A 12,265-nucleotide genomic window follows, 5' to 3' on the forward strand; every position below is an offset into this window, starting at 1 on the left:
GTAGAGCATGCATGTTGCCTCTACATTCTGTTAAGCGCATTTTTTAAAAAGGTGTATTACTGTTTCAAAAAAGTTAATGACTGAACATCTTTTTTAGCATCTTATTGTTATTATTTCAAGCTGAGACCATGTGTGAAAACTTCTTATAAATAAATATTAGGGAGAACTACAAGCTTTTCCGCTTAAATTATTTAGTGTATATACTCAGACATAGTTTTTCTGTTACATGTATTTCATATCCTTGTGGGATTTTTTAGAGAATATTTAAATAAATGATTGCTTGTCAGACAAATCAGACTGGTCTCTTTATATATTATTAGTGTCCCTGTAGTTTATTAGCTCAAAGGGTAGGGAGAATAGGTGCCAAGCTCTACCCTATTCAACCTGTGGAGGTAGTCATGCTAATTATTCAACCTGCATATCTGTATACGTAGCACATATTATTTTGATGCATCTGCATCATCTGGCTTTGTTCCATATCTGTTACATATCTGTGGCAGATATGGAAATGAGGCCAAATTCCTATCTGTTGCAGATATGTGGCAGATACTTTGTTGCAGATCTTTACAGAAATTCCACAGAACTCATATGTGTATATGCAGCATATCTGTCAGTCTGGTAAGGGGTTCCTTGTTAACGTATGATCTGTACTTATTTTAAGATAAATGAAGCGCTTGCTGTTGACGGAAAGTTGCAAATTGGAATCATTTCATGCTCTAATAATAAATCACCAAAAATTCACAGAAAGCCATTGAAAATAATGAGTTACAGTTTCAATTCATCTAATGAAATATTATTCAGAGTTTGAATGTGAAAGGGAATGAATGAAATTAAGTTGTGGTCCTAATTACAACACAAGACGACGAATACATTGCTAATTATTACTGGCAGGGAGATAGAGTCAAGACATTTAATTTTAGAATTTTCATCATCAATGCAAAAGCTCACCTGAAAAGATTTCCTGTGAGTTCCTTCTAAACAATAAATTTCTCATATCACACATAAAAAGTAATCCGGTAATTTCCTGCACAACCCCCACATTTACTGGGCGGTTTTAGGCCTCATCAGACTTAAAACATTATTACCCAAAATTCATTGAGATTAAGATTAGGATTCAAAGTAAGACTGAGCTTAAAAGCAATAACATTCTAGGCCTATTTTGGCCTCAAACGAAATTTTATCTCAAATCCAACCTTTCTTGGTTAATAGTATTCAATTTACCGTGGGGTCATACATGGTGTTTGGTTTTGCTGTTTTATGATTTAGTAATGTCCATATTTACTCAGATGCTCAAACTCGTGTCGCAAGCAGTGGTCAAATGCAAATGTGACAAAGGCAAAACCTAAAACATTACAGAGAAATTGATTGAATAAAAGTAAAATAGCCGTCAGCAAACGTCCAAGATCACTAAATCCACGAAAAGTTACAGGAATGCAAACTGGTAACCAGCCTGGTAGGACCAAAGTTAGAATACGTCAACTCTGCGTGGTACCTTCATCTCCAAAAGAACCATGCAATACCAGCTTGACATGGTACAACTTTCAGATGCTACAGATGTTGCTTTAATAACTACTCAAGGTTACCAGGGGAAGTTACTAAATTGTTTGTCTGAGAAACTGGAGTGGCCGCCCCTTGAGGGTAGATGAAAACGTTCTAGATCAACTATGTTCCACCAAATTGTTTACAGAAAAATTGACCTCTTGAAAGAGGGATCTGTATGTGACTCCTACCTCCTATACCTCAAGGGATGGTTGCTCCATGATGTTCTTACGTCCTCAATCAAATTGCAACCAGCATGCAAACAGTTTATTACCATGGTGTATTAAATAAAATTACGCTATCCCTAATTACCTTATTGAGAATGGAGGATGGTCTTAATTCAGTTTGACGTTTTTTATTGTAAATCCTTATTATTAAAACTGCTTATATTGTACAAAATTCTCCAGAGATCATTTGATGGATATTTAATAATTTTGTCAGTAAATTATTATCAATTACTTGTATATTAATGTGATGCGGACCTACTGCTTTATCAGTCAACAAACAAGAACTAAGATTTGTAACACCTGGCAAGCGTTTCATGAGGACATCGTGTCACTAACATTCATCCTAAGGAAAAACCTGTATCCATCTAGGCTAATAGAAAGAATCATTAACCGCAGTGTCACTCAGCATGTAACAGGCAACTCTGTAAGATCAACTGGTGAACAAGGCCCCAATACCTTTTATTTCAAATTACCCTACTTACTTAAAATTATTTTTCTAGCATCGCCCAAAAGCTCATTCATGGACTTTCACATTTTTCTTGTAATAATGCAAACATTGTGTTAGCGTTTTCCTCTTTCAAAGTACAGGAAGGTAGCCTCTTTAGTGTGAGAGACCCTATCCCCATTGGAGTCCGATCATGTGTGGTTTATAAATTTTCGTGTGCACAGCATTTTAGAACAATAAAGAAAACACGTTAGTATAAGTGCCAACGAAGCACTTATACTAATGCTAGCGAAAAAACAGTTAAACAAATATGGGCAACTAAATTGCAATAGGAATTCTGAATCTGACTACAAGTTAATAGTCTCTGAAACTCATTCAGTAGTCATTCAAACTATTTTCCTTCTACTAACAAAACGAGTTTGTCCACAGGACGCTCCAGAATAGCAGATTTCACGTTGACCTTTACTCTGCGGACGAATCCTTTCTTGTCTGGAAAAGCTTGCTCAACCCTACCCAGGGGCCAGGAATTTCTTGACGTGTTCTCTGCAGCGACTAATACAACATCTCCAACTGCGAGATTACGGCGGGGATACAGCCATTTTTGGCGACTTTGAAGCAACGGAAGGTATTCACGAGACCACCTTTTCCAAAAGATATCTGAAAGATATTGGATTTGCTGCCATCTACGCCGAGAAAGTAGGTCTTCCTTCTGGAAAACACCTGGTGGCATCATAGTATCTGACCTCAGCAACAGAAGATGATTTGGCGTTAAAGGCTCTAAATCTCTTGAGACCACGGTGATAGGGCGGCTGTTCAAGATGCTCTCTACCTCACACATGAGAGTGGTAAGGCCCTCCTCATCTGTGGTTTGTTCTAGGAGAATAGTGCGCAGAATTCTTCGAACTGAGCAGATGCACCGTTCCCAAAACCCTCCATGATGCGATCCATAAGGGGGATTGAAACTCCATTTGATGTTTCTTTGTAGCATCTGAAAAGTGATGCAACTGACTGGAGACTACAGGGCCGAAGGCTTCGGGTAGTACAAAACGGCAAATAGAAAACAATGAAAGCTTCGGGACATCGGCAAGCCATTTCTCCCAGCTTGAGTAATATTCAGGTGGAATCTCATCGTCCCATCCAAGCTTAATACGCAGCTTGCTATGTTGGTGAGACCACCCGACATTTCAACACACGTGCAAGGGAACACTTGGAAACGGACAGGGCAGGTGACATAATTATGTTCATTCTTTGCAGCACCAACAATAAGCCTTGCTGCAGCATTCTGCACACGCTGGAGCTTGGAGATTTCCTTATCTGGGAGACCTGTTAGTAAACTATTACGGGAATCAAGTTTCGATGAAATGAACGTGTGCACAAGTCTTTCACAATTGTCACGGTCTAAATATTTCGTAATCCTACAAATGGTACTAATGGAAAAGAATGCACACTTGCATACACTGTTTACACATTTAGACAACGTCAGATGTGAGTCAACAAGCACTTGGAGATCTTGGGCAGCTGGTGTTGGCGATATTGTATACCCTCCAACATCAATACCAGGAAGCTTACTTCTATGGAAACAAGAGCAGATATGAATTACTCCCGTCTTGTCGGGGTTGCATGCCAAACCATTAGAGGTGCACCAGATGAGAATGTCCTTCACACAAGCTTCAAACTTAAATAGAACGGCAGGATGATCATCAGACGAGCCCAAGGACACATATAACTGTGTATCATCTGCGTAAGTCATTACATTGAAACCATGGGCTTGTACCACATTCTCCAGAGGGGCAAAGAACAAAGAAAACATTAACTGGCCACAGGACAGACCCTTGAGGAACACCATACTGAAGAGGATAATTGGTGATCTGACATCCGCAATTAGTACTTGCTGGGATCTACCAATCAGATATGATCTAAACCAGTTTAACACCTTTCCTGTCAAATCATAACGGTGTTCCAAACGACTAAGTAAAACAGAATGTTCAATGGTGTCAAACACCGCCGATAAATCTAGCAGAACAAGTACAACATCCCGGTGGTTGTCAATAGTAACAAGATCTCGTTAAACACTCGTAATAACATAGTTTCTGTGCTGTGGAAACATCGATACGCAGACTGAAACTTGGCTAAAAGCCCATTGGGTATAAGATTGTTCCGCATTTGCGTAGCGGCCACACGTTCAAGCATCTTCGATAGCAATGCAATGTTTGTGATAGGGCGATAACTCGGATATGTCTCACGCTCAAGGGACAGCTTCTTGATCAAAGGTTGAATTACACCTTTTTAAAGGGAAGATGGAAATAAACCAGATAGCAGAGAAGCATTAATTGACAATAGAGGTAATGGCTGGGCCAGGGCTTCAATAGAATGCTTGACCACACTAGTTGGAGCAGGGTCTAATATACACGACTTAGTATTGGACTTTACTAAGAGTTCGCTGATATAACGTACAGACACCGCAGAGAAATCACAGAATGTTGTCTGACATAATGGTTGACTGCAGTAGGCATTACTGACAAATCCATCATCCCCTAGACTGACGAGTGCAAATCTTTCAGATTCACTATTTTTTCAGAGAAAAAGGTGGCAAATTTCTCAGACAATCCCTGAGGTGAGTCACATGTTGGTATGATGTGGTGTGTGAATTGTATGTGCACAAACAATTCACAGCGTAAACATCCTGGAGCTCTTCACAATTTCATAAAAGAGGCCAAAATGAGCTAGATCATCATTTAAAGTTGATTTTCTCTTCCAAGAATGGATTAGTCTGCTGTGCTTTAATCTTATCAGCTTCTTCCGAACATGCAACGAAAGTGACAGCTGTCTGGCGTGCAGGAATCACACCGATTATTAAGTCACTTGAATCTTGATGTACATGTACATGTAAACATGACCTTTTTCTAACATACTCGACTTGATCAATGGTGAAAACAAATCTGAAGATGTAATATTCTTGTAAGGGTTGATTATTCTGTGTGAATAGAAGAATCAATCAATCAATCTCAGACATCCCAAACTTGTTACACACTGGATGCCTACATGTATGCTATAATGACGAAAATATAATTAGGAGCAAGGATAGCACAGTTGGTAAGTATGTGGCCATGGTGCAAGAGGTCCCGAGTTTGATGCCCAGATGTCACATCCTTGTTTTGACTTTTTAGTTGCTATAAATACCCTTAAAACAGAGCACTGACAGAGAGGGAGGAGTGAAATGAGTGCACTGTCGACCTCAGGTTTGTCAGCTGTTTTGAGTTACCAACGTTAAATATGGTCGCTTTACTATATAATTTGTTGTTCAACAGTTTTTATTGATATGCCAGTGAGGAAACTGAGTTGCTGAAACGACATTGGAAAAGCTAAACAAAATTAATTTGTTTTACAGTTAAAAAACAACATCAGCTTTTTTTCCTCCCAATATTCCAGTTGCACATTTGCTCAACACGTCATAAATTTCTCTTCATGAATTTCATAAATAACTCAGATCCACAAATTTTCTATCGGTAGGATGATATCTGTTCACTCCATAGCACATACTTCATTTCCTGCTGTTGTTCTGATTAAATAGACAACATTCTATACTTGATAATTATAAGCTTCACTTTGCCTCAATTGTCAGAAAGATTTCAACAATAAATGGGTGTTGTAGCGTGAAACCTCAGAAGCATGCATATGTTCAATAGCAATTAATTCTTATTGTTGTCTCACCGTGGCATACCTTGTCTTACTTGCCATAGTGTTTGGTCACATTCATTGTGGACAAGGTTGAGGAATTCGTTCCACCTCAGCCTGTGAAACCATGGCAGTATTATTCAACAAAGATAAGGTTCAACCACATCCTAATGGGTAAATACTTTTGGGCGGTTTTGTACATCTACATATAGCAGTTGCTATTAAGCCAAAGGAATGCAATTAACTTACATGGTATGCTAAATAAGGCAGTGCTATATAGTATTGTTATACCATGTTCTCACTCTATCTACTCTTTTTCTATTCTCTAAGTTTAACTTTTGTGTTATTTATCATACAAGACAAGGAATGAAACATCAAGTACTATAATAACACTTTTTATGGTACTAGTCTCTTCCTCCAATGGGCTTATTCCCTTCCCTCCCCTGCAAAGAGTGTACGGGTGAGCGTACATTGACGTCACAAACAAACTGTCCCAGATTGATAGTTGACCAAATTTTCTTAGCTATGGAGCTCCGCTCTTGCGTGCACACTCCGCTAATAGAAATAGATATCCTTGAACCATTGACTCTCAGGAGAGAAACTTAGGGTGCGTTCGATTGACCCTATTCCGGAATAAGAATACGCAGAGTGATGATTTAAAAACGGTATGTCTGGCGTTTTGAGGCAACAAGGGTAATAAAGACATAATTAAATAGCATTTTAGCAGGCATTTGACAATTTTAATGTGAATCTCCTTAAAAACGAAAGGATTTCTAATTTCTTTTCAATGTATTCTTATTCCCAAATATAGTCAATCGAACGCACCCTTTAGAAATATATTTTACTCTAATGCCAGACGATTTTACTTGTCAGTGGTGCGTGGTTCACTCAAAAACTGTCCCTTTTAGCCCACTGACTTCTGAGAGTGAGACGTAATAGATTTTACTGTGTCTATTGCCAAACGCTTTGACTCTTGATGGGTTAGGGTTATGGTTAGGTATGCTATATTTTCTTGGCGGAAAATGTGCAACCTGCATTTTTCTTGGCAGGAAATCACGCAAGAAATGGTGTGGGCATCGTTTTGTCACGTTCAAAAACTTGTTTGCTTTTAATTAGGAATTTGTTTTCAAGTATTTCATATTATTAGTGACAAGCAATGGGATAAAGAGCAGGAAAGAGCATGAAAGAGCATGAGATAAGAGGCAACGAAATTTGAGAAATTTAAGCGAAAAAAGCTACAAGAGAAGCCGAGGAAGGAGAAGAGAAAATCTCATTGAACACCGTTAAAGGTTGAGAGAAATAGAGCGAGGGACAAAAAAATTATTTACAACTAGTAGCTTTTAGGTAAGCTTAATGTTTATTAATGCAAACCTCGCTGCCTCGCATATTGTGGCAACTGTCCACTCTAAATTAATACCTTTTGATTTATAGGCTTTCTGTGTGAGCAGCTTGGTTTGATTGTGAAATTGCAGTCGAGCGAGCAAATCAATACCCTTTAGCTTGACTTTTTAATTAGTAACTTTTGCGGTTGTTCCAAACTGACGAGAGAGCTTGGGTATAAAGATTATCAGTCAATCGGAAAATGTTGTGAAAGAGATTACTGTGCATGTAATTTCAGTTTTAGTTGTTGATAATATTACAATTGTTGGTTATTGTCTGCAAGGCTTGTTTTTTACTGCTGTCAGCTGAGAGGTGTTTGATTACAGTTACTATATAGTTACACTAATGACAATTAATTCCATACTTTATACAGTTACTATTAATATTGCTTTCTGGGGCTAGAAACGGGAGTTCCGCTCTTTAATAGGCTTGGCTAAATCTATATACCGTTATTACAGGTTTGAAATAACTACATGTATGGGAAGGATTTCACTTGTTTGTGGCTCATATTTACCCGCACATACCAAAACACTTCTATTCCTATATATCTCAAAGTTTACTAATTTAAAAGAGCTTGAGTACCTCTAGTTCTGAAGATGGTCCATTGACAGAAGACAAGTCTAGCTTGTGGATGATACGCAGAATGGCTTTCATCATCTCATCATATACAATCCTATGCATGCAATCAATCTGTTCAAGTTTTTCTCCCACCAAGCTGACATCCTAAGTATGAAACATTTACTCCACACATCAGTATTGGTTCAATGTGCATAAAGCAATCACATAATAATTAAAGTCAGCAACAATGTTCATGATCAGTAGATATACCTTGAACTTTCCCCTCTCCAAGAGGAATTCCCAAAGTGGCAAGTAATCTTTGTAAGATGTCTTAGGAGATGAATTAGTGTTCACTGCCTCGCCATCCCCTGAGATAATTGTTTCATTCACCTTTAAGGTATTGAAAACAAGGTACTGTAACTATAAATAATGTTATAATGATGAGCTGCAGAGTTGTATTACATAATTACTACATATACTTTTGCAGCAACTGGGATTATCATGCAGGTGCTTGAAATATAGGGTGAATCGATTGAATAACCACAATATTAAGTTCAACTTGATAAAAAAGTGAAAAAGATGGTTGGAAAGAACATGCACAATGAAGCTGCCTTTTGGTTACAATTATTTATTTTGCTAGGTTTAGGTGCTAGCTACTTTAGATCTCTCAAGAACAATAAAATTATCTGCTCTGCATGCACACCATGTAGCAGCTGTACAGTCAATAGGTTTTAATCAACTACTTCTTAATACTCTTTAAAACAGTAATCCCTGAACTACAAATGATGCTAAGTAGGGGTTAAAAACTTGGTAGCAGCTTGCTGGATGGATGGATGGATGGATGGATGAATGGATCATTTTGGTACCCAGCATTACATTTCACCCATTGCAAATATCGACCTTTTCGGATGCAGACATGGTTCTGCAGACAAGGTTATGATTCAGTACCAGTGGTTTTAACAAATTGGTGTCTGCATGAGGATGATCCAAGGATGAAACAAAATACATGTACCTTTTATACTCAATGAATAATGAGATTCAAATGTGTTTGAGGGAAAATGCCTGCATTTGAAAATTAAGATATGGAAACTGCATGTTCTACACATACATGTACTAACCTCATCTAATTCCACTGGGTGTGAACATGTCCTAATAAGACCTTGATAAACTATAAAATGATTAAAATAAGAGGACAAGTTTCATAAAAATTACTGGCACAAATTCCTTCAAGACAGCTCACAACTGTTCACAGTAAAAATCCGTATGATCATGATTAACCCTGTGAATTCATCTGATGATTTTACTTGTCAAATGGGCTGTTTAGGGGTGAATGGGTTAACAAAATCTACGGTACATGTATGTCTGCTCAGAAACATGTCCCCCTTAATTCCTTAATTAACCCATTCCCAGAGTCCTGGGAGTAACATTTTACTCCGGCTGTCTAACGCCAAACAATTTGACTCGTCACTGGGGGCTGCCCTAGGGGTGTAAGGGTTTATAAGAGAATGATAAATACATTTTTTTACTTTGTATTAGGAAAACACTCCTGCTGAAAACCCTGCAACTTTCCAGTAAATTTCTCTGCACCATTAAGACTCTGGATGCACATTCTTTCAGAACCTATAGCTGCTCCTTAATTTTCTTACAAATCTTGCTCCCCACAGCTCATGTTTAAGTACCCCTTTTCATAATTCTACGACTCCTACTCCTCCCCCTGTGGTTAAGGTTGTCTGTACAATGTACTACTACAACTAACAATGACAACGATACTGATAATGAAGCAATATTGTCCATAAGTCTCAAGCTCCTTCTGAGCACAAGCTCTCTACTAGCTGGGTAGACAGAAAACCAAATCGAATGACATGAAAATCTAATGCCAAAGAAAATGAATGTTAGTTTTTGGTGAAAGTGGAACCAGAGTGCTCAAAGAAAAACTTGTAAAGGGTAGAGCAGAGACAGAGCTCAAGAAAATTATTTTTTTCTAGGCTTGAGAGAACCAACAAACTAAAGCCACCAGACTACATGTATGGCATTGAGTCCCAAAATCAAACCCAGGTCACAGCACATCTTGAAGGAGAGTGCTTTCACTACTGAACCAGCCAATCATCTGCTCTCCATGATCTCACATTTTAATAATAATATTGTTATTCAAAATGGAATTTAAAATGGTTTACGAGTTACATACCTCGATGGAATTTGATCGCAGTCCTAAGTTGGACTGTTGGCAGTGACTGACGTTTCATGATGTTCAACAACCTGAGTGGAAGTAACCTTCAGAGCCAAGTAATGGTTGGAAATTCAAATGAATGTAGTAATGCTCTGGTCTGTGTTGTGATTGGTTGTGAGGATGGCGAGTGGTGATTGCATGGTGCATTACAATCTGGTTTGTAAATGATGGTTGCAGTACGTTTGTAAGCTGAGAGAAAACAGTTGTGTGCAGCTAAGGTTGTCTGTTAAGTAATTCTTTGTAGGGTACAGGTAGAGGTTGGCAATGGTTTAATGTAGTTTGTTCTAAGTTTGCATACATGTAACAGCTTTCAAGTATAAGGTGCTCATAACAGTTCATACAGTACGTTATTAAGCACTTAGGGTAATAGGCTCCCAGAGTCCCAGTTGATAGTGTGTTTTGTTTGTGAACAGTGTTCAGCATGAATATTGTTATTGAGATCACCATTCTAAGTTGCTGGTTTGATCAGTGTTTAGATTCCTGCCAGTTTCACCACAGTTTCACCAATGTGAGTGACCTGGCAATCGAAACAGTCACTGCCAACAGTCCTTCTCAGGCCTCTTCTCACCCACAAAATCAATTCCTTTGAAGTAAATTATCGTTATTGACTTACCAACTTCTGAGAGAAATCTTCTGATATATGGACCCTTTGTAGAAAGGTTAAAAAGCAGTCTAACCAGGGCCTTGCAACAAAGAAATTTTGATCCTTTTGCCAGCCTTGTGAAATTGTTAAATAACACCACTACAAGTCTCTCCAGAGAGGAAAGAATAGAGTCAGAAACCTGGAGAGACAAACAAATTCGATTCAGTAAGCCTAATAAACTTCACATTTTGGACAAACTAAACAGTGTCATGCACTGTACACAGTTAAAACTGTAGTTTTAAGAACTTGTTGCCCAAATTGGGCTTTACAAGTAACAAAATCGTAATAATGAATTCCCCACTTTTCACTAAAAAATAATAATGATATTCAACATTGTGGTTGTCAAAATCAAGATGTACATAGCACGTAAAAAGTAAAAATAGCCAAGAACGATGATTAGACCAAGTATGACTTGTATTAATTATATACATCATAAACATTTAATTTTAACTACGGTAAGTTGAACCTGAATTAGGCAGTGCCATAGCAAGAGATACCAAAGATTCCAGTGTTTATTACCCTGGGTGCCAGATACTTTTCTAGCGCGGTTTCCGGTTTTCAGTCAAGTCCGGTTAAGCTGTGTTGGCCTTTGGCCGACACCGAAAATTCCCGCGGCACGCGAGAAAAACCTCTGGTGCCCAGGGTAAGTGTTTTATGTTCTTCATAACAACTACAGCCCATGAAGACAGCCGAAGAAAAAACTATAAATTGAGAACCTCTGGTTCAAACCGTTGAGTTCTTTATGAATGACATTCCAATGGGATGCTGTTTCATATTCCCAGAGTCAGATTTTTATCCTGGTTATTCAATTGGTTCCAGGAACTGGTCAGTTCTAATGACTACTCTGATTGGTTTAGCAATGGAAAGTAGTTCAAACAGGTTTTCTATTGCTGTCAACATGGTGGACAAGAGATTCTGACTTGTCACAGCCACTATGGCGGAACTCAAGGTATCAAAGCCAGATTATTTTGAAACAAGATGCATTTGCTGTGTTTCCAACTTGCCTTGCGAAATCACTTAATATAATTATATATCCTTAGGTTATTCAGTGAATCATATTTAGTACTAATAATTTTTCCCCCCATTAGTTTCCCTCATTAATTCACACCTAGGGGAACTTTCTTCACGTGGAGTAGCAGCTGCTTGCTTGTCTGGTGAAGATGTTCAAGAAAAGGGCAACTTGAGTGAAGTTTAAAACATAGTTTTTGTGAGCCCTGAGTCGGTTATACAAAAGAGGGCAGCTGGACAACCCTGCGGTTAAATGCCACCAGAGGAATTTTGAGAGTGCTTCACTAGTTACTTGTAAAAAGACGCACCTTGAACATAATAAACCCAGTATGTTTTGTTCAAATGCTCTTAAGGTTTTCAGGTTTTCCATGAGAGCAGGGATAATGATTGGTGAGTTTCAGCCCGGGCTGAAATTTTGGTGCAAATTATTACATGCTGATCATCAATTTCAGCCAGGGCGCAAAACGCAAATTTCCGTGGGAGAATTTACTGTGATGCAAAAAAAAAAATCGATGCACATGACCAAGTTCCATTTTAAACCCCCCGCTGAAAAAATGATAGTG

The 12,265-nt window shown here is 38.3% G+C and overlaps 1 protein-coding gene across 5 annotated transcripts in view; it reads right to left on the reverse strand.

Annotated features, from left to right (window-relative positions):
• The window catches only part of LOC138014632 (DNA-dependent protein kinase catalytic subunit-like), a 163,812-nt gene that overhangs the window by 126,486 nt on the left and 25,061 nt on the right, over nucleotides 1-12,265 (reverse strand). For all 5 annotated transcript variants that reach the window (XM_068861753.1, XM_068861758.1, XM_068861754.1 and 2 more), the window contains 4 exons: nucleotides 10,665-10,833; nucleotides 8,943-8,992; nucleotides 8,095-8,214; nucleotides 7,849-7,989 (listed from right to left, as the gene is read on the reverse strand). In XM_068861753.1, the coding sequence (XP_068717854.1) occupies nucleotides 7,849-7,989; nucleotides 8,095-8,214; nucleotides 8,943-8,992; nucleotides 10,665-10,833 (480 nt within the window). The remainder of the gene's footprint in view (nucleotides 1-7,848; nucleotides 7,990-8,094; nucleotides 8,215-8,942; nucleotides 8,993-10,664; nucleotides 10,834-12,265) is intronic.

This window comes from Montipora capricornis, chromosome 8, assembly GCF_036669925.1.
Source record: "Montipora capricornis isolate CH-2021 chromosome 8, ASM3666992v2, whole genome shotgun sequence".
NCBI classification, from domain to species: domain Eukaryota; kingdom Metazoa; phylum Cnidaria; class Anthozoa; order Scleractinia; family Acroporidae; genus Montipora; species Montipora capricornis.